The 22,036-nt window shown below is 41.0% G+C and overlaps 1 protein-coding gene across 1 annotated transcript in view; it reads left to right on the top strand.

Moving 5' to 3' along the window:
* The window catches only part of LOC110959614 (transmembrane protein 164), a 30,536-nt gene extending 11,489 nt beyond the window's left edge, over positions 1-19,047 (top strand). The window contains exons 2-6 of the mRNA XM_022206542.2: positions 5,819-5,868; positions 8,852-8,918; positions 12,076-12,154; positions 13,346-13,446; positions 17,610-19,047. Coding sequence (XP_022062234.1) covers positions 5,819-5,868; positions 8,852-8,918; positions 12,076-12,154; positions 13,346-13,446; positions 17,610-17,816 — 504 coding nt within the window. The 3' untranslated portion in view covers positions 17,817-19,047. The remainder of the gene's footprint in view (positions 1-5,818; positions 5,869-8,851; positions 8,919-12,075; positions 12,155-13,345; positions 13,447-17,609) is intronic.
* Positions 19,048-22,036: the final 2,989 nt, after the last annotated feature.

The following is a 22,036-nucleotide window of genomic DNA, read 5'->3' as shown; positions in this document are numbered from 1 at the left end:
TGAATAAAACATTCAGAGGACTTGTTGTCTAAAAAGGTATCTTCAGCAGTGCGTCAGTCCCCTTAGCTGAAGCTTGTGTTTAGTGCTGCTCTGCGTACTTAATGTGCAAGTCGCTACTGATAACACAGTGGGTCAGAATTGTGTTATCTATCTAATAAAGGCCAAGGGCCTTCTCTTTGAATATATACAGCAGTGGATTACACTTAAGTAGTCCTTGTCACCTATAAATAAGATCAAGACTTCATGGGCCAGCATCTCACACAGGGATTAATCTTGGTCCTAGACTGAAGTGGCCTTTTGAATTAGATGAGCTCACATTGGCTTTCCCTCCCATTTTTTGGATGCGGCCTAGATTTGGTGGAGTCACAAATGAACTGAACCAACTGTCACAAGGAATATTATTTGGTCTGAGATAACACAGTATCAACAGGAACGTATGGATTATTTGCTCGGTTTCACTGTTTAACGACAAATGCCACTAATCAAGCAAGTTCTCATTGACTAAAGCAACCTGCCAGTCATTTGCATGAAATCCATATCTGATTGAGTGTACAGTGAAAGTGCTGTGGAGCTGATCTGACTACTGGAGCCCAGACTTGCTTTATCGTCATAAACTGGAAATTCCCAATATTGTGTAGATTTCCTTCATGCTGCCAAAACAGCTCTGACCCGTCAAGACCTGAATACCTCAGAGGGTGTCCTTTGGTGTTAAGCACCAAGACATTAGAAGGAGATCCTTTAAGCAGTGAGGTGTGGACTCTGTTGATCTGAGCGGGTTTTCCAGCCTATCCCACGCATGCTGGATCACATTGAGATCTGGAGAATATGGGGGCCAAGTCAACAAGGCCAGGCAGTATTAATCTAATGAAATAGGGCATTAATTAGTGCATGTGATCTACAGCTTTGCTTAGGTAGGTGGTACATGTCAGGTAACATCTACATGAATGCCAGGACCCCAGGTTTCCTAGCGGCCTGCCTCGTTCCCATAGCGCATCCTGCTGCCCTGTCTTCCAAACGTAAACAACACATAAGCACCCAGCCGTCTACATGATGTAAAAGACAGCATGATTCATCTGACCAGGCTACCTTCTTCCACTGCTGACACTCATTTCCCCATTTGAGGCCCTTCTTGCAGTGGACAGAAGGTCTGCAGCTGTTCAGCTTTAAGAACTAGCATTTCATTTGCTGATTACTGTGTCCCAGTCAGTGTTATTTACTTCTCCTGTCACTGGTTTTAATGTTGTGGCTGATCAGTGTGTGTTCTTGGTGAGACAAAATGTCTGAATTCCCATTTGACATCATACCACATTGTGTTCACCTGCTGAGTATGAAGTCATTCTTAGTTTGTTCATGTTTAAAAGGAAGACAGCAGTGACAAAATCAGTCATGAAACATGAAAATATGACATTTTGAAATAAAAAGGGTCATGAAAAGTTATTTTTTAAAAACTGTTATTGATATAAATCAAAAGTAGCATTTTCTACATAAATGATTATTTACTTCCTAATTGTTTGCTTATTTACTGAATACTTTGAGACAAAGTGCTGTGGTAAAAATATTTGTTTCATAATGTTTTTTTTTATTTATTTACTTGACTTTGAAGACTTCAGGACTCCTTGTTAGGGAGTGTTGGGTAATTGGTTTGATGTCTCTGACATGAGACAAAGGATCCAAGTGACAACATCTTACTGCAAGCAACATAATCCCAAACACAGTGTACAATGGCCGCTGACAGTAATAATCCATCTCAGGAATCTGCGAGGGCCAAACACAACCATCAGCTTTGACAACAGACCCACCGGCATCGTTGGGTATTGTCAGTCCGAGCATTGCTACCATTTCTGGAGACAGTGTGACTAACTTTTAGTACTAGGAGCACCAGTGAGACTGGCAAATACGTCCCCCTGTGATAGTATATCATGTGCAACACCAACAGGAAGTGAGATTTGGTGTGTGTGTGTGAGTGAGATACAGAGTGAGTGATCAGAGTGGGGGCCTAATGCCGGGCTCTCATCATCATAACGGCGCAGGATGGGCACAATTCTGTGCAGGATGTCATCTACATGTGTTTGGTCCATATGTCAGCTCGCTCTTGCTGGGCCCTTTGGTGCCGATGAAACCAACTATCGGTTCATTTTTCAAAAGAATAGATCATTTGGGCCCTCCTGTCCCACTGCACACCCAAATTTCTAATGAGGACAACTCAGACACGGAATCAGCAGGCCTAGTCTTTCTAAAAGGAAGAGCGCTGCAATTTACATGGCTGAGATTCTGCAACAAAAGGGATGCTGTGTATTGTATGTTCTGCTCTGTGTGGTCCAACATTTGCAGGGAAAACTGCCAACTCCACTACAACAACAGCATGAAGCTTTAACTTTATAGAGACAGATGAGCTGATGGAGGGGGTTTTCATTATTCAAACTTATGCTTGCCGAAATTGTTCCCCCACCACTTTCACAGAGGATCTAATTACTTAAATGCACCTTGAGGAGTAAGAAGGGAGGAGGCTTCAGGAGTTTAAAGTGAGGAAACAGTTGTGTCTAGGCATGGGCCAGTATGAGATTCTGACGGTATGATAACCTTAGGCAAAAATATCACGGTTTCACGGTATTATGATTGCAGCTCTAAAATGTTAGAGTAAACTAGCTGTTGTTATCCATCTTAGCAATCAAGATTGATGAAAGAAAAAAGTTGTGGATAACTTTTTTTTTTTTTTTTTACTAAGGCAGTTATGGTAACTAGCATGCTAAGATAAATCCTTAGCAAGCTAGTTACCGTATCTGCCTCAGTTAAAATATAAAAAAAGTTACTAAAAGATAGAGATGAAGAAAAGATAAGATATGGTAGTTACCATATCTGCCTCAGTAACAAGCTCATTTCACTAATGTCAGACGCTAATACGCTCGTTCATTTCAAGACAGCACCTTTAATTTAGCATACAGCGATGGGTGGTGCTCCCGTAGATGCGCTATCATATTCGATGTATTGCCTCCTCGGGCTACCACTGTCCTCAAGCACGTTTTGCACGTCGGGCGACCTTCTTCCTCCAAGCCGTGGCCGTCTGGCTTTTTACGGCAGCCGAAGTATTCCCAAACAGCCGACTTAGTTGGCTTGGATGGCGGAAAAAGTTCCGGGGGCTCGCCTCCTTCCATCACACAGCCTGCAGAGTTGCCTGCTTGTCACTCACAACAAACACAGGTGAGCGGGCGGAGGGGCGCTTTAGGCTGCAGCTTCACACAGCGTGAGGGACCTCTACTTTCTCCCTGATGAGACGTCACATTAAAAAAAACGCTCATACCGCAGGAACGGTGTGACGGAAAATTTTAGTGGTTTTGAAACCTTGACTTTTTCATACCGTGGTATACCTTAAAACCGGTAACCGGCCCATGCCTAGTTGTGTCCTATGGAGAAATCTTTTATAATGAATGAAAAAAATAGAAACGTGGTGCATTTAGGTATGCAAATAGTTTTCCAATAGTCAGCCACGTAAATAATCACTAAGTGCCGATATGGCAGTTTTTAAGCACGACCACTTCAAGTTTGTAGCAAAATCAGCTCACATTTGGTATTACAAGAGCTGGTTTTTTTTTTTTTAAAGAAACAGTATTTTAAATTGCATATTGTAGAGCAGTTATTAATTACTTCACCAGAGCAGCTATTCAGGTAAAAATGGACTCGCTCTCTGCACATGGGCGCTGGCTGGAAGTCATTAATTGTTACAGAGGTCTCTGTCATGGTGGCCTATTGCTAGCTGAACCCCCCTAATGCCCTCAGCCACACAAACATCGTGCTTGTCAACGTAGAACCGTCTGTACCAGCCATCTTTTCGATTCGCTGCAGTAGCATCCCAACTTGCATACCATGATGATTTAAGTAGTACTCCTGACTTCTGTGCTTTTTCTCGCTGTCACAGTAGTGCTACTAGTGGAAAAAACCATCAGTGTGGAGTTTGACTAGCTAAACTATATGAAATGTAGTATGGATGTTGGATTTTCCTTCAAAAACAAACTGCAGCAGTTGTCCGAAGAATGTTGTAGAGAGGAGAAAATGGGCAGCTTAGGGTATGTCCAGATTAGGCGACAACCTTACCTCTTCTCGGGCTCTTATCGTTCCTTTTTGTGCATCCTTGCCAAGTGATAGTTTGGTTTCATACAGCTCTACTGCTACATATGTGATGCCAGTGAATAACAGAGTGGTAGCTCACTGTGCTGTAGGTGATCCACAGTGGTCCAATGTAATGTTAAAAAATGACAGAGTGGTTACTCTGTAGTTTACGTAGACCATAATGTTATTGAGAGACACTTCAGACTGTTGCTCCGTGTTGTTGAATTTAATAAATAAATTGGTTCCTCCAGCTCTGGTCTGTTTAGCAATATTTACCCATTATCTATCCTTCTTGTGGCCTCCTGACATCTTCATGATTGATCCAGTTGGGACTTTGTCATAGTAGGTGTTTGTGAAGGGTTTTAGATTTGTAACTGGTTTTAAGGTGTGAATTAAAGAGTACAAACAAATAAAATGCACCTTTTAGAACACTGTCTATGCCTCACCTTTCTGTCTGTCCTGTGTTTGTTTTATGTTTCACTTGGGTGTGCACAGCCCTCAATGGCATAATGTAGGAAACAGCTTGAAATAAACATGATAGGTTAATTTGCCATGAGGGCAGGTGATGGTCACAGTCACAAAGAAGAAAAAAATTGCACATGAAGCTTGAGCAATGGCACCATGAGTGGTTGGTGTCATTTTTGAGCGGACTTGCAGACAAAAAAAAAAAGAAGCAATATTTACCCATAAGCATATGTATTATTTCACCCTGATGATTAATTTTCATAAGTTAGAGCAATATAAAAAAGTCCCCAGATAGTAAATATATTATAATATTAATATCCATGTGTATTTTAAAGTTCAAGGATATATGTTTTTTTTAATTCCAAACTGTGCCACAAGTTTCTGTTACTTCAGTGATCGCTGCAAAACTTTCTTGTCAAAATAAACTACCTCTCAGTTGTGTTCACACTGCAGATTAATACAAGTTGATAGTTCTGCAGCAGATCAATCCTGAAGACATATCCAAAAAAAAAAAAGCCTGTGGCCAGTGGGTAGTTGTACAACAAATCTCAGGTCAATTGCTTTCTTGTAATTCTGTTTCCAGCCTTCAGGCAAACCAGCTTTTTCTTGTGTCAGACGGTGTTTTAAACCAATCCATGTTTGCAGGATCCCTGAGTCACGGTGCACAGACTGCAAGCTGAGTTGTAACCAGCCAGCTTTCTGATATAAATAATTTTGACAATGGAAAGGCGTCAGAAAATCATTTCAAACTGTCTTTCTCTTTGTTTATCAATGAATAAAGTAGGTTCTAAACTAAACATCAGCAGCCTGCTTCTGTCGCCGTGAAGGGGCTTTTTTTCTAAGTCGTCGTGTGATTTTGTTGTGGATTTAAGCAGGACTCATGCTCACGCTGTTGTCTACCAGAAACAGATTATTTCTTCTTTGCCTGTTCAGGAGCAGTGAGTTGTAGATCGCCAACACCTGGCAGACATTGTTTTAAATTCTACCCTAAATGAATGACGATCCCCCAGAGGCCTTTCTGAACTCCTTTTCCTGAATTTAAGCAAGAAGCACCTTGCTGTTGCCAGTGGGATGCTCTCTCCAAGGCCTCAGCTCTTATTATATTAGCACAAACTCGTTAGTGCATTTTCTTTACTTGCAGCCCTGAAAGCTGGAAGCTCTTAAAGCAGTGAAGCTGTTCAGTAATAACTGTGCGAGTTAAATGTAATAATGTGCTTTCTGTCTTTTCTCTCTGTGCTTTGCTCAACAGATCTTCCTGCTGGCCTGCCCGCCTTGTAAAACAGCAATGGTTGTTTTTAGGTGAGTATATTTACTCCTGGCTTGTGTCTGTCTTCACTGTTTCCAGAAAAATGTTGGGTTTTTTTTTGCAATATAGATCTCGACTTGTGCTCAGGTTTTTAGCGCTGACTGTAAAAGGGCCACGACAGAGACTCATCCCCCCTCACTATCCACCTGCCATAGAAGCTGTGTGTTATTAAAGGGATTCGTGCATTCAGTGTGAAGCGCTGGGGCCGACGGAGCCAAATTAAACATGGATTTTGTTTTCATATAAAAGCAATTGTCTGTGACGTTGATTGTAATTACTTGTAGGCTTCTACAGAGTTTTATTGAAATGCATTTCTTTGGGTTTATAGTCTCCTCAACAACTCCTCAGGTCAGGGCTGTTAATTATTCAGAAGAAATGACTGTGTTTTTGCCGCTGGGAACACGATGTGGGATTTACTCAGACATAAATACAAGCTGGGTCACTTTCTGTTGCCGTAGCCCACGGGACTCGCACAGGGAACAACTGCAGCAAGTGGCAGCAGTTTTGTCAAAGCACCGTACCTGCGCTCTGAACACTCCCCTGTAAGGATCTCATCTTATTATCAGCAAAATGTTCAGAGAAAAACAATATTCATCAGGCCAAGATGTTCTTTCTCATAATGGACTAGTTTATGTAGGATGGTGTTAGCAGAAGAAATGCAGTTATTCTTTTCTGTTTCATTTCTCTAAAAGGTACATCGAGGTAAACCCTCCTCAAGACGCCGACAGTTTGTGTAAACATGCAAGAATGTAAATGCAAGGCTTCAAGTTTAATCCTAAACACTTCAGTCCTGGTTGATTTAATGACATCTGCGGTTGCCATGGTAACAGCAAGTGCAGTTTAATACTACGGCACCACACAAGCAGCTGCTTTGTCAGAGATGCAACAGAAGGGCAGCTGGCAGAGCTGTTTGCAACACACCCAAACAAATTGTCTTAATGCAGACGTCAGTCAGTTATCTGCCGTCTGCTTTAATGCTGTGAGCAGAGCAGAGGAACAAAGACCTTGATGAGAAATTCTCGTTATCCATAGCTATTTATCCTGCCCTTTACGTTTTGTATTCCAGAATTCATCTGCTGTCATAACACCCAAAATGTCTTCTTTCTTAGACAGAGTTTTGATGTGAAAAAATGAATGCCTCACGTCCTGCTTTTTGGGTGTCTCCTTTCCTTTTAGTGTGTTTTGTTGTTTTGTTGTGCGTTTAAAAGATCTGGAAAATTACAAAGCCCAAGTCCACACCAAAGGGAGTTACTGTCTCCCACAGAAAGCACTGCTCCTTATCTGCCTGAAATTCCTCCTTTGAATTCCAGGTTTTTCTTTCTTTCTTTTTTTTTAATGCTTGAAGGGAAGGTGCAGCAGATGGAAATGTTGGCTTTGCATTAGCGGTAACTTTTTTGTTTCTTCTCAATATCTATAAAAAGGCAGTCTAAATCCAGTTGGGGAAGGCAGACTGTACCAGAGACAAAAAACAAACACAGATGGAATGTAAATAGATTACGCGGCTAAAGCCAGAACACTTCAGATGTGGTATTAAATGCGCATATTAGCATGATTTTGATCGGGATCTTGACTTCCCAGCTTCTTCCTCCTCTACATGCTAAATGCAGCTCCGGCTCCTCTGCCAGTGTGACCGTATTGTGGTGTCGATCAAACACATAAAAGCAGCATCTGTATTCAAGAACAGGAGAAACCAAGCTGACTCCTTTCTGCTTGGTTTCAGCTCCCTATATTCGCACGTCAGGCTAAACAGCTGCAGGCGCTGCGTGAGGAGCAAACATGTACTTCCATCTTGTGACAGCAGAATGACTTGAGAGACTTTAAGCTGTGAGATGTACACATTAAGCCTCTGAAGCATAGAAGCTCAAACTTAAAAATAATGACATCTGGAATTGCGTGACTGTAACAGCTCATATGTGGTGGTTAAAATATGGAAATAAATGCCTGTTTCTCGCACAGAATAACAGTATCAGAGATTCAGGTCTCAGCTGCAGTATTGATTATGACCGAGAGTAACGCATCCTGGAAAGATTTTATTCCCTCAGTGTGTTTTAAAACACATTGGTTGCTAATAATGAGTAAATGTGGCGAATTGGAATGAATCAGACTGTTTTTCCGAAAAAGTACGGAAACCTCCCCCTTGGAGTGACAGCTGGGCTTATTTGAAGCGACAGTCGTACAGCTCTGCTGTTTTCCCAGTGACCTTGGCTGTCACAACAGTTATTTTGGCTCATTTGACAAAAAAAAGAACAGTCGGAGGAGATAGATGCAGGTCCGCACTTTGACACATGAGCTCCTGGGCTTTAAAACATTATATGGTGGCTTTTAAAATAAATCCCGGTTCAGCGAAACATTTTTCCTACATGTTGGGTGTGCACAAGCGAACTCAACAAGCGTTGCCCTCCCTCTGTCTGCAGGAGTAGACAGGCTGTGTGTGCTCTGAATGGTGAGTGAGCTGAAAGCAGCTGTAGCAAATGTGTGCTAACCGAAGGCAGAAATACATCCAGATTATACTAATGATGAGTGAGTAGCTAGAAATACCGATTTGTCAGATTTATGTGATTTCTTAACGAGTTTATAGGAATGTCAAGTCATGCACAGAGAGCGAGAGGTTCTCATCGCCTCAAACATCTCTGACCTGACTTTTCACTCCCACAAGGAACTGACCCTGCCAAAGAATAAGAGGCAGCTGCTGCTAACAGCATCAGGGAGGACTCTAATTGATTTTCAGTAACGTGGAACATAAGCTGCAGTGTCCTCCACCTGTTCCTCTGCACTTATATCAGCACTAATTGATTCAAGCTAATATGTCAGTAATGCGATGATGCATGAAATGTGGAAGTAATTGTTCAAAAATGTTCCTGGGAGTCTCAGGCAGATGTGAACAAGGGCGCGGAGTTTATCTCAATTTTCTTACATTGCTTTTAACGCCATTTTAAATGTCTAATGTCATTACTTTTGCCTTATTCTTGTTCTCAGGCTGCAGGTCCACATGTTGAATGGAGCGTTGCTGGCTTTAATGTTCCCTGTAGTCAACACTAGACTTGTAAGTAGCCTGGTGGTCTCCACATTTCATTCACAGGTCGCCCTCTGCAACACATTTCGCTCCGTCTCCGAGGTTAACAAGAATAGGTGTCTTGTTTCACTTTTCGTGACAGCTCAGTGAGAGAGCAAGTGTTATCCCTTAGCTGGATATGTTTAAAAAGACTGCTGTGACATTTTATCTCCCTCTTGTCAAAACTGTGATGTTTGTGTGAATGTGATGTTTAAATCAGTGCCGTTCCTCTGCTAGAGGAGACAAAATGTTGGACTCGAGTGGCAGAAAGTAGGAGCTTGATTGATGATGGAAATGCGCTGTTTTAATGAAGGAAATCTCAGCAAATCGGTTCACTGAGTGCTTGAAAGGCTCTTACTGATGGCTGCAGATGAAGACTGGACGCAGCGGATTACACTCTCGCATAAAATTCCATTTGCTGCAATGAAATCACATTTGGACAGTTTGAACTTTAAAAAATGCCAAGTTCTAACATGATGCCCATGAAGACCAAATGCTGTTTGTTGCCACAGAACTGTTCTCACCCAATGAAAGCTCAGGTTTGCTCCCATGTCTGTTCTTCCCTATCAGATAAGGAGGAAAAAACTTTGTTTCCTCATACAAGGAAAGAAAGAAAGACTGTGTTCCCGGTTAGCCTTCCCTTTAAAATAGTTCTCACGGCACAGAGAAGTGTGAGGAATGAATACTAACTACCCCCCAACAATAGAACAGAGAAGTTACGTCAGAACCTTGTAAATCTGGTGCATTTAAAGAGGACAGTTTTATTCATTTTTATTCATTACCCACACAGATGACTGGCTTTATTGTAAACAAAAATTCTGCATAATTAATGTTATTTTTTTAATGTGTATTTTATACAGTAATGAAAGTTTTAGTACACCCCAATTTTTTCAGTGTTTAATTGAAATTCAAGTAGTTCAAGTCCAGTGAATAGCTTGAAATGGTACAAAGGTAAGAGGTGAACTGCCAAAGGTTAAATAAGAAGGTAAGGTTACCCAAAAATGAAAAATAATACATTTCAGAATTATACAAAAATTATTTTTTTAAAAACTCAGGGAACAAGAAATGAGCTACCAACTTAAAGCTGTTCTGCAGCAATGGAGGTTGATCAAGCCTCGAAAGTTGATGCTATCAAATCCTACAGGTGTACCAGCTTTTCTTGATTACTTCCAACCGCCTCTGTCTGCATAAAGGCGGTGTTGGAGCACACCGTGGCACTATATCCTTGAGAACATTTTTTGAACAGTATTATACTGCAGAAAGTAGTGTGTTGCTATAAAAATGGCAAGGATAAGTCAATTAACAATACAAGAGAGACAGACCATCGTAACACTTAAAAATGTAGGTCTTTCCGTCAGCGAAATTGCAAAGAAAGTCAGTGTCAGTGAGTACAGTTTTCTTTACCATCAAAAAGCACTCAGAAACTGGAGGAAACTCTGACAGGAAGACATCTGGAAGACCCAAAGCCACGACAGAATCGGAAGACAAGTTTCTGAGAGTCAACACCTTGGTAATAGGCAGCTCACAGGAGAACAGCTTCAAGCACAGCTTAATAGTGGCCGCAGTAATCTGTGAGGAGAAGACTTGGAGTTGCAGGTTTGGCAGGTTGAGTTGCAGTAAGAAAGCATATGCTAAGACGTCAGAATAAGAAGAGGCTCCACCTCCAGTGGATGACTGAAGACTGGAAGCAGGTATATGAATTGATGAATCAAAATCTGAGTCATGTAGGATTTTTGTACGCCATCGAGTAGATGAAAGGATGGTTCCTCAGTGTTCGACATCAACTGTCAAACATGGAGGAGGAAGTATGATGATATGGGGCTGTTTTGCTGGATCCAGGGTCGGTGACTTGTACACAGTGAGAGGTACCCTGAACCTACACAGCTACCACAGCATTCTACAGCACCATGCAGTACCCTGTGGTATGTTTCCAGTTGGTCATCCTGACCAACTAGGAGCATATTGACCCAGAACATAAGTCCAAGCTATGCCAGAACTACCTTAGGAAAAAGAGAACATTTTTGTAACTTCATTTGTTTTTCTGGTTTATGCTTTCATTTGAGAGTACAGTGAGACATTAACATGCATAATTTCCAATAAAAAACTGGAAAAATTGGGGTTTTGACCAGTACGGTACATGAACACTAACTGTTTCCAATAACTACATAGCAGTCAGTGCGTATGTTTTTATGCAGTTCTGTTTCTTTCTCAGCAGACAGTAGTCAGTTGATCTCATGATTCTTTCACTTAAATTTTCAATATCCAAGCAATACTTTTAACCCCTTAAGCTTCAGTGTACCGCCGGCGGTACACCTACTAATTTGCATAGGAATGTCAAGAATGTCCGACGGCTGCAAACACGATTATACAAACACTATACACCGATGGAAAGCTTAGATTCTCATGAATCCGCCGGTATAAACCACTTTCAGATGCGATTACCACAGCGGGTGAGAAAAACACATTTGTCCGACAAAAACGAATATTTATCCATCCGTCCTCTGTACACGGCTTCAACGCACACAGAGCGACTCACATTTCCGGGTTCATTATTACACACAAAAAAAAGATTCCACAAAAAACGGCCATAATCCAACCTTTTACATCCAGATGACACAAGCCAGTAAACTATTTTATCCAAAACATGTCCTGAAGTCGGTATAAAATCCCCGAATCGGTCATTTTCAAGGAAATGCACCTCGCGATGCCCGTCCAATATTCCCTGTATTTTTCGTAATTTTTTTTATTTAAAAATAGAATATTAGCGATTTTTTGTACTGAAAACGGCTGGAATTGACTGAAGCTTAAAGGGTTAAATAAGCGAGCAAAAAGGCCATTTCATAACTTTGATTTAGTTCAGACTTTGAACAAGGACAGTGGACACTCACAGCCTGTACATACTTTAGGGAATATGGTGATTTGTTACACAGAAGGTTGCAGTGCCCTTCACATTAAACACAGAAAAACACAGATTTGGGCATAATGACTAAATGTACGTCATGCAGACCTTTGTGAATGCAGAAGGCATGAAGTGGCCGTAAGCGAATGAGATTTCATTTTATGGCCCGCAGAACGTCAGGAGCAGCTCTTGTGTTATTAATGTGTCGTGTAGAGGATTCATGTGTTTTCTTCTCTGTTCATTCCTCAGCTTCCCTTCGAGAAGGAGATCTACTACATCCAGCACTCCATGCTGTACCTGGTGCCTCTTTACCTTTTCAGGAAAGGAGGTAGGCGTTGATGCTGATGTTCTCTTCAGTCAGACAGTGAAATATCTTTTACATGCCAGATAAGCAAAGTCATAACACCGTGCTGACTTTTCTCCATGGATGAATTCTCTTTGCTGTCGTTGAGGTTTGAGATGCTGTTGGTACACGCTTTTGTCTTTGTCCGGTCAACCGTGGTGGCTCTTGCTGCTCACGTCAGCGATCTGTTTACGCTAAACAAACATCTGTTGCTGATTCTTGTATAAAATTTACATTCTCTTACGTCCATGCCACTGAATAGCAAATGTGAAAGCTCTTGAACTTACACAAGAGCCATATCCAACCATATATACATTAGTGTTTGTTGCTCCTCTGTGTGAGAGGAATGGATACAACTTCTCCTGTGGCCATAGCTGCAGGATACAGCTATGGCCACATAGTCTGTTATGTACAAGATGTACAAATGAGCACCGGCAGTGCAAAGATCATGGAGTTTCCCGAGTGCAAAATACAGCTTTCTTAGCCTGCAGATATGACAGCAGCCCCTTATTTCTGCAGCTGCATTATTATCATCCATGCTCTTGGTAACACATGAAACAACGTTCATACCTGCTTTCATTCTGAACTAAATCCTGCAGGTTGAAGTATTTCCCCAAGTGGCAAATACCCCAAAGTGTTATGTCCAGCAGGACTGTGGTGGGAAAAAGCTTAGAAATACCTAAAACCAAGAGCAAAACAAAAGGTAAAGCTTGAAAAACATTCCCAAGGTTTGGATCTTCTTTGAAAAGTATGCTCAATTGGTCGAATGCCAGAGAGAAATATGTAGGTTGCAGTGACAAAACTCTGCCAGAAGTGCTTCAATGTTCATCCGTAATGTAACACTGGAGCCTGCCAGGAGGAAATAACCATTTTTAGCAGGGAAGCTGATACAATGAAAGCAAGTGTGATGCCTCCCTTGGTATTACTTTCGCAAATGCCAGCAGCGAGGAAACAGGAAAAACCAGTTTGACACCACATCCTGCTACTCGCTTTTCTGCGGCCGCATCGTCCTGAATTAACTGGTGTGTTGCAGACATTCACGGGCAAGTGCATAGAGGAAGCATTGGGTTCATTAGCTTTGTGCCAGCGTTGAGACACAGGACATTTTTCGCGTGCTTGATCTCTCTTTAACCTTCAAACTGCTTCAGATTTTTTACATGTGATGTGTTTTTGCAGGTGTGTACAAGCCTGAGCCCCTGGGGGACATGTGGTGGGCGCTGCTCTCTACCGGCATCCTGTTCCTTTATCACTTCCTCTTCTTGCAGGTCCTTGGCCTGGTAAGACAGAGCCCTCTGCTGGCCTTTATCTGTTATTTCAGCATGCACAGTACATGCTTGCAGTTATCGCACCATCTCTAGTCCACTGGTTTCATTTCCTGTAAGAATAATAACTCAGACATGGAGCTGTGGTCAGCGGGAATACCCAAGACTCTACAATTACAGGACAATGATAAGCACCTTTGTCAGGCTTGTAATGCACATTTTTTGTAGACATGACAGGAAGATTTTGATCTTTTATATTAAAATACATTAAAAAACTGAAAACAGTAGTTGGACAGACAAAATTCTAAATAAAAGTCAAGAGATTGTAGCAGCGACCAGTAGATGAAGCTGTTATTAGTCTGATCACTCAGTATGGTCATTAGCTTTGGGTTGTGACTGAAAGAATGAGATCACGGATTAGGATTAGTTTGCTTTGTAAGGTGACTCAGCATTTAGTCTCACTGTTTGTTCAGGTCCTGTATGAGCGATGGAGTTGCAGCTTTACAGTCAGACAGCATGATAACAACACACAAAAATGCAATTATGGAAAGGATAACAGAAAAATCATGCACAATAGATATTTATTTTATTTACATTGAGATGTTAGATGCTCAGATAATAGGGAAAAATCATGAAAGACTTTTAAAGGTTGCTGCACGACCACTGAATAATCTGATTGCTGGGAACAAACGAGTACTTGTGGCAGTTCTGCATAATGTTTGGTGGTCTATAGATGTGAGCCTGGAGGCAGAACAGTGAGGACGATCAGGAAGAGTCTGAGAGCAAAGTTACAACTCAGTATAGAACATTTCTGTCAAGCTGATAAAACAGGCCTTTTTGTTTGCTTTCTGTGGTCATCTCTCTGTTTATGACAGTGTCATTGAGTGTATTTTTATATTATACAATTAACCTTACAGATGCACCAGTCCTACATGAGGATGAGACACGGGACACGGATTTTAATATTAAACTGATGAAAATATCATGACATTGTGAAACCACAGTTGCATAACTTTAGTAAGATGTAGTACAAAGTAATATTTGGGAGCATAATGTTGCTGAACATGACCAACCCCAGATCATAACCCCAACCCCTACAGACATGTAGGCACTAGTATGATGAGTGGATCACTTCATCTGCCTCTCTTCTTACCCTGATGCCCCCATCACTTTGGAACAGGGTAAATCTGGACTCATCAGGCCACATGACCTTCTTTCATTGCTCCATAGTCCAATCTTTATTCTACCTAGCAAACTGAAGTCTTTTTTTCTGATTAGCCTCACTGATCAGTGGTTTTCTTGGAGGTATGCAGCTGTTTAGTCCCAATCCTTTGAGATATCGTCACATGGTGCGTGTGGAAATGCTCTTACTTCCGCTTTTAAACGTAGCCGTGAGTTCTACTGTTGATTTCTTACAATCATCTAAGAGCTTGTTCTGATCATATTTGTTCCTCTTAAGATGATGGTTCTCCACTGTCCTTCAGGTTCTAATGATGCATTGGACGGTTCTTAACCTGATTTTAGTAGTTTCAGTTGTTTTCTTTGCTTGATGCAGGCCAATAATTGGACCCTTCTGAAACAGATTAACATCCTTTCTATGTTGTTTCAGAAATGAGAAGCTCCTCACTGCATCAGCTGGGTGTTAAATAAGTTGTTGCAGCTGAAACATATTCATCACTGCAGTAATTATCCAGTGGAAGGCTCTTAGTTTTTTGCTCAGTTAAATCCAGGTGGTGACTTTTTTTTTTGGCCAGCAGTGTATCTTCAGGCATTGAATAAATACATAAACACTTGTGCAGGAATCAAACCACCAACCTCCTGTTCATGCATGCGCTCATGTGTTTGTGCTTTACCTTTAAAGCATCACAGACATGAGCACACCCGTGTATTGACATGTGCAAAGAGTATTTTGTGTAGCACTGACTTCCACACGTTCTCTTGGAGTTCATCCAAGGACATACATGAGTAGTGAGATGAGAGTTCTTCACCTTTTACTCACATTAGAGCTGTCGAAATATCACATTGCACTACATGATTATCCTGGCAAAAAAAAAAAAACTGTGATTGTGACACAATTTTATGAATATGACAGAGTGTCAACACATTTTTCTGTACACAACACTTTGGATTTCAAAATCTGCACGACACAATTTGAGCTAAAGAGGTTTAGCTTTAATTCTTTCATGCTGTAGGCTGGAGAGGTTAAGTGCCTTTTAGAGCTGCTCTGCTTAAAACCAGTGCCAGTAAAATTATTCAGTATTTGCTTTGCATTGTCACGGCTTTGAGAGCTAATAGTCCCAATTCTGCAGCTTGTTACCTCATAATGAATCTCCTGTTTTGTAACTAGTGGGATTATTTTGTCCTCTGCTGCAAATCAAAGGTAACAGCACAAATGAGTCACATTGTGCGGAACACAAATTAATCAGCTTTAGCTTAGAATGGAGTTTCTGAAATTAATAGAAACACAAAGAGGCCAAATAGTTGTTGCTCAATTGCAAAATTCTGTCTGGTAGTACACAGACAGATTAATGAAGGCTGAGCTTTAGTGTTGCTGTTAACTGTGTGATGTTATAAAGCAGTCTTGTCAGGTTTTTCCAGCAGATATTAGGACCGTTAAACAATGAAGCCTCTTAAGTATAAACTCGTATCCGTTTCAGCTTCATGTCTGAGTCTCACTTTCAACATGACATGAGCCTGAAGTGCACCAGAACAGAACATATAAATACTTGAAGTTGTGTGAAATGATTTGGGGAAGACTTTTATTTTCCACACTTTAACGCCAATATTACTCTCTGTGGCAAAATCACAAATACCTGTCTCATTCGCTTTGCTCAACAACTTCAAATCTAGTAGGCTACAAACTAAAATGTTCATAAAGTCCAACTTTACTGTGAAAAGAACAGACACTAATAGTTTAGATTAATGAAACTGGCCAGTAATGGATGTAATCTGGATTTTTCTTCCTACTAGACGTTAACTTTAGCTGAAGTTTAGTGTATTACTTCCAGAACAATTTAAGCTCTTATCAATAATTACTTATTTAGAACTTTTCGAACACAGGTTTTTGAGGTACAGCACAAACTAGACTTTAAAATGGAGATTAAACCGAGCAGATAAAACGGCAAATGTGTAACAAAACAACATAAAATGACCACAATGTGAACAACTGCCATGAGAAACGAGATCAAATCACCACAGTTAAAGGCTTTATGATAAAAGATAGTTTTCAGCCATGTTTAAAAAGAACAAACTGACATCAGTCTGAGACGGTCTGAGAGGAAATTCCACAACTTTGGATCACAAACAGCAAAGGCCTGATCACCTCCAGACACAGGGAAACATGCAGGAGTAGAAAGTTTCTAAACCTAAGTCGCTCCTTTGCCATGCAAGACCTTAAAAACATTTAATAAAATCTTTAAATGAATTCTACAACCTGTTAGTAACCAGCAATGTCCAGTTGTAGTGAATTTACAGGGTGGAAGCTCGTCCTTCAGGTAGTTTTTGGAGCAGAAATTGATCATAAAGAACCAAGACATTTGCTAAAACCTCATCATCCATCTGGATAGTACAGGGTGTCCCAAAAAATTTGACATCATTTCGCAGGCCAACAATTTTGGCAATTCTTGTTGAAATAACCTCAAATTTTCACAGAATGTATAGAAACAGATCAAGTTTTACATGTAATGTTTTGTTTTTGCTCTGTTTTCAGGTTGAGCCGTGCTGTTCACTCCCAAACAGAAGTCATTTTGCATCTTGGAATATGTTGATGTTGATGATGGTCTACCAGATCCTTTAGCCCTGCATAAGCAGCCTTCCTCTTTACATTTTTGGTCCCAAGTCCAAATTTGTTTGCCAGCTGGTGAAGTTTTACAAAATTTTGCATTGAAGACACGCTGCACAGTCTTGGGTGACTGTGTGCGATTATATAAGACGCAAAATGACTTCTCTTTGGGAGTGAACGGCACGGCTCAACCTGAAAACAGAACAAAAACAAAACATTAAATATAAAATCTTGGTCTGTTTTTATACATTCTGTGAAAACTTGAGGTTATTTCAACAAGCATTGCCAAAATTATTGGCCTGCAAAAGGATGTCCAATTCCTTGGGACACCCTGTACTTCAGAGCATCACATTAAGTCCTGTGCTTCCTCAACCCGTCTGTCTTCGTCCTCCTCCAGGCAACCGAGGTCAACCTGAACAACATGCTGTGTCCGGCCGTGTCCGATCCGTTCTACGGTCCTTGGTACCGGGTTTGGGCGACAGGCCACCAGACCCTGCTGACCCTCATCCACGGAAAGCTCCTCACACTCCTCTCCCAGTACAGCGGCTCCGCCTGCGGATACACGCTGGACACACTCCGACTGCGCAGCAAGAAAGTCGACTGAATGTCCGCAGAGATGCACTCCGACTTAGCCTTTCACTCTAAATGCCTGCTCTCACATTGGCGTTAGTTTCTTCTTCTTTTTTTAAAATCTACATTTTAATGCATCTTTTAAGACTCACCATCTGTTTTACTGAAATGTCAGCATTTCAGGGCCAGTGAATCAGTGTGTCATTCTTTTAGTGTTGTAGTCGGCTTGCATGCACAAATGTATCGGGCATTTTAGGGCTGGTAGTAACGCGGAGTTGGCCGGATTTAGATTTCATTTCCAGAAATGCGTATGTGAGTTTGCGGGGGATTTCTCAAGCTGCCTTTTTGTACATTTTTGAGGACAGAAAACGGGAGTCGCCCACACCTCACTGCTGTTCTGCAGTTGTTACACGTTCAGTTCTTTGTGTGGTCGTTATGCTAGATTGAATGTTAGTGGGTAAAGCTGCCATTTTATTCGTCTCAAGTGCATTTTGAAGCAGCTTCTCGTAAAGGTTTGCTTGCTCATAGCGTGAGGATTTTGTATGATCACCTCTCAGTGTTGTCACGACTGAAAATAGAAACTTTATGGCTTTATGTTCCTCTGTTCCCACTTTGCTGCGCACCTGTGCGGGTTATAAAAAAAGCGTTCTTGCCGGCGGCTTCTCCAGCCTGTTCAGTTCATTCCAGATGTGATAATCAGGGGACACGAGGATGTATTACATGCTGAGATTCAGAGGATTTATGGATCCGCACTGGGATGTTGTTGTTATTACCTCTGCCAAGGAGGACGCGTGTTTGTCTGTTATTTTTATTGTGATGTCGGACCATATTCAGCGAGGTATAACTGTGAGTGCGTCGCTGGAGTCAATGTGTTGTTTTGCCAAGACATGTATCTGGGCTGGAATCACACGTCGCCACACTTGAAGAGAATCTCTCGCTTTGTTGTCGAGTTAATCTCACAGAGCATCCTCAGTTCACCCAGCTGCAACTGTATCCAGTCACACTCTCAGTTTTGTAAAAGTAAATATGCATGAAGTCTCTATGGGTGGTTGGTTGGTCACTCATTCTAAAGGAAGTAGTATTAACTAATACTGATCATTGGAAGATGTCAGTCATGGTATATATCATTTCAAGTATGAGGGCTGTGTGTATTACTGTAGCATATTCTATACTTCACTGTAAAGAAGGGATAAGAGAAACTTTTGTATTTCTATCGGTTCAAGTGTGTGCTGTCTTGACAATTAAAGTGATTTAAGTTGACCGCAGTTCTCTTTGTGTGTGTGTTTTTTTTTTTCTTTTGTAACCGCTTTTTAAACACTTGTATTAGGATTAGGGGCTGTGTAATTATTTTAAGTATTGAAATTGTAGTAAAAGCATCCAAACGGCGGGAGCAACAACTTTTGGATAAAGGTAAAATCAGTCACAGCGTACTATTTTAGATGAATCAGATGAAGCCTGATATTTTCCAAACAGTATGCTACCGTTCAAAAGTATAGGGTGATCCAGACGGTTTTGCACTTTCCATGAAAGCTCACACTTTTATTCATGTGGTAACATAACTGCACAAGAGTTTTCTAATCATCAATTAGCCTTTCAACACCATTAGCTAACACAATGTAGCATTAGAGCACAGGAGTGATGGTTGCTGGAAATGTTCCTCTGTACCCCTATGGAGATATTCCATTAAAAATCAGCCGCTAGAAAAGTCATTTACCACATTTACAATGTCTAGACTGTATTTCTGATTAATGTTATCTTTATTGGAAAAAAATGTTATTCTTTCAAAACTAAGGACATTTCTAACGGTAGTGTCTATTATTAAGATTTAATGAATTTCATTTTCAGCAAAAAATGTCAAAATCCACCTTGCTGTGTTTGTTTAATCTGTACAAAATTCAAAGTCCATGTGGCGTTTAGCCCTCCTGTTGTCCTCATTTATGGGCACCAAAGAATAGTTTCCTTGTCTGAAAAAAAAATCCCAGAATTCTGCAAAAAAAAATCCCCAAATTTCTGAATTTGAATCTGCAAAACCTCCAGGAAGAAAATTCAAATAAGATTTTTTTATTTTTTTTTAAATTGCCCAAATTTGACAAGAAAATTCTTGTAAATATTTTCAAAAAACTAATAAAAATCTTCCAAAAAATCCTAAAAATATCTGAAGTGATTACATATATATATTAGTACAACTTTTAATATTTTCTTTAAGAACATTCACAAAAAAAATCAACCAAAATCCAGCGAAATTCGCTGGATTTTGGTTGATTTTTTTGTGAATGTTCTTAAAGAAACATTTTTAACAATTCTTTTGTTCCACCAAAAAATGTGGACATCAGAAGTTTCACTTTGAAAATTTTTTTTTTTTTCCCCACATTTTCAATCTTTAAAACGGGTCAATCTGAGGACGGGACCACACGAGGGTTACATGCAGAAACACTTTTTAGTCTGCCAATGATTTTCTATTCCATTTTGATTCAGCAAATGAGATATAGCATCCTGACTACAGAGCTTCTATTACATTTAAACAGAACCAGGCTATGTGTTTCCATCTTTATTTTAAGCTACCCAGGTCCGTATTTCACTGAGAGATACGAGAGGAGTAGCAGTCTCTTCATCTGCAAGAAAGCGAATAAATTTATGTCCTGAAATGTCAAACTATTCCTCAGATAATAAGGCCTCTCAGCACACTGCAAAACTCCTTTGTTGCCAAGCTGCCGGCTGACTCATAAAGCCTGCTGCCTTTGCTCCGTTATGGTTCACTGTTCTCTGCGAGGCCAGACGGGGTAAAAAGCTTTAAGTGCAGCGCATCGACTGAAGTGAGCTGCAGAGAGTTTTCAGCGGCCTGTAGCACCTCGTGATTGCAGACGGCGAAGAGAGGAGGTTGATCTAAAACCACCACAGTGGCTGCGAAGAGGCCTGAAGGTGACTGGATTAAAGAGGAGAGATGCTTCGCTACACTGCTCTTCCTTTCGGTGTTTCATCGCATCAAGCTAATGGGCCCCGGTGAAGTAGGCAGATTCTCCAACACACATGACATATGAGACGCTGGATGGTGAAATAAAAGTGATTTGAATGTAGATTGAAAGTGGGGGCGGCAACTGCTTTCACACCACCACTTTGGAGCTCATTCACTTATCGGTGTCATTTATTCAGACAGATGGAGGCCCCGAGGCGGACTCCGAGGAGAAAGTAAAGTGCTGGCTGGATCTGATCTCTGGCTACAGCTGGGTTCATGTGTGGTTACACGCAGACTGAACCACTCAGCTATCTCCCAGCACTTAGCTCTGAATATCATGTAACAAGCAGCAAAGTATTTTCGGATACACCTGCCCGGACTGCTCCTGAGCTGGTGCTGAGTCCTTTCAGGGCAGCCAAGCATTGGAGGATCCTTCTCCTTGTTACAGTCACAACTCCGTACCAGCAATGCATGCAGCTCAACATACCAGAAGTCCCAGGATATGTACAGATGATGCTCCCATGATAAGAGATAAGCACGCTAGATTCAGAGTGCATTTTAAAAGTTTACAGTCAGATACTTCCTACTAATTGAGCAATTTTTGCTACCTGTACTTTTTTAGAACTCTCCACATCAGTTCAAAAACATGTATCAGTAGAACTTGGTAGAAATACACTGCCTGTCCAAAAAGAAAGTCGCCACTAAGATTTAACTGAACAAACAGAGCATGAGATGTCATTTTCACACATGGATTGGCCTCCACAGAGTCCAGAACTCAGCCCGATTGAGAATCTTTGTGATGTGCTGGAGAAGACTTTGTCCGACTCTCACATCAGCATTATAAGATCTTGGTAGCAGGGGCGGATCCAGATTAGTTTTAGTGGGGTGCACAGGGGGATACAACAGATATTTTGGGGGGGCCACCAAGAAGTTGTAAGAAAAAAATGAAAGCTGCTACCGACCTCTCGCTTTTACAAAGTAGGAAAGCTGTATATGACCTTTTCATTTTGGACTGCTAACATTCAAATTATGATGGACTTGTTTCCTTGTTTATGTGAATTACAGCATCATCAGCTGCAGCATCTGCCTGTTATGTAAAACTAGTAAGCTCAACCACAGAATCCTGAGGGCAATTAAGTGACAAATATTGTGCAAGAACAGCACTATATACAACCCTGTCATTTTTACAGTGAAGGTTCTACTATGGAACCAGTTTGACATGTTCAGGTGTTCTTTGTGTGAAAACTCAGAGATTTCAGGTGTCAGAAGGTGGTTTTCAACTTTCTTTGTTAACTTTCTGC

Source organism: Acanthochromis polyacanthus, chromosome 17, assembly GCF_021347895.1.
Source record: "Acanthochromis polyacanthus isolate Apoly-LR-REF ecotype Palm Island chromosome 17, KAUST_Apoly_ChrSc, whole genome shotgun sequence".
Classification (NCBI taxonomy): Eukaryota; Metazoa; Chordata; class Actinopteri; family Pomacentridae; genus Acanthochromis; species Acanthochromis polyacanthus.
The sequence above is the reverse complement of the archived record's forward strand: the minus strand, read 5'-3'. Positions and strand labels throughout refer to the sequence as shown.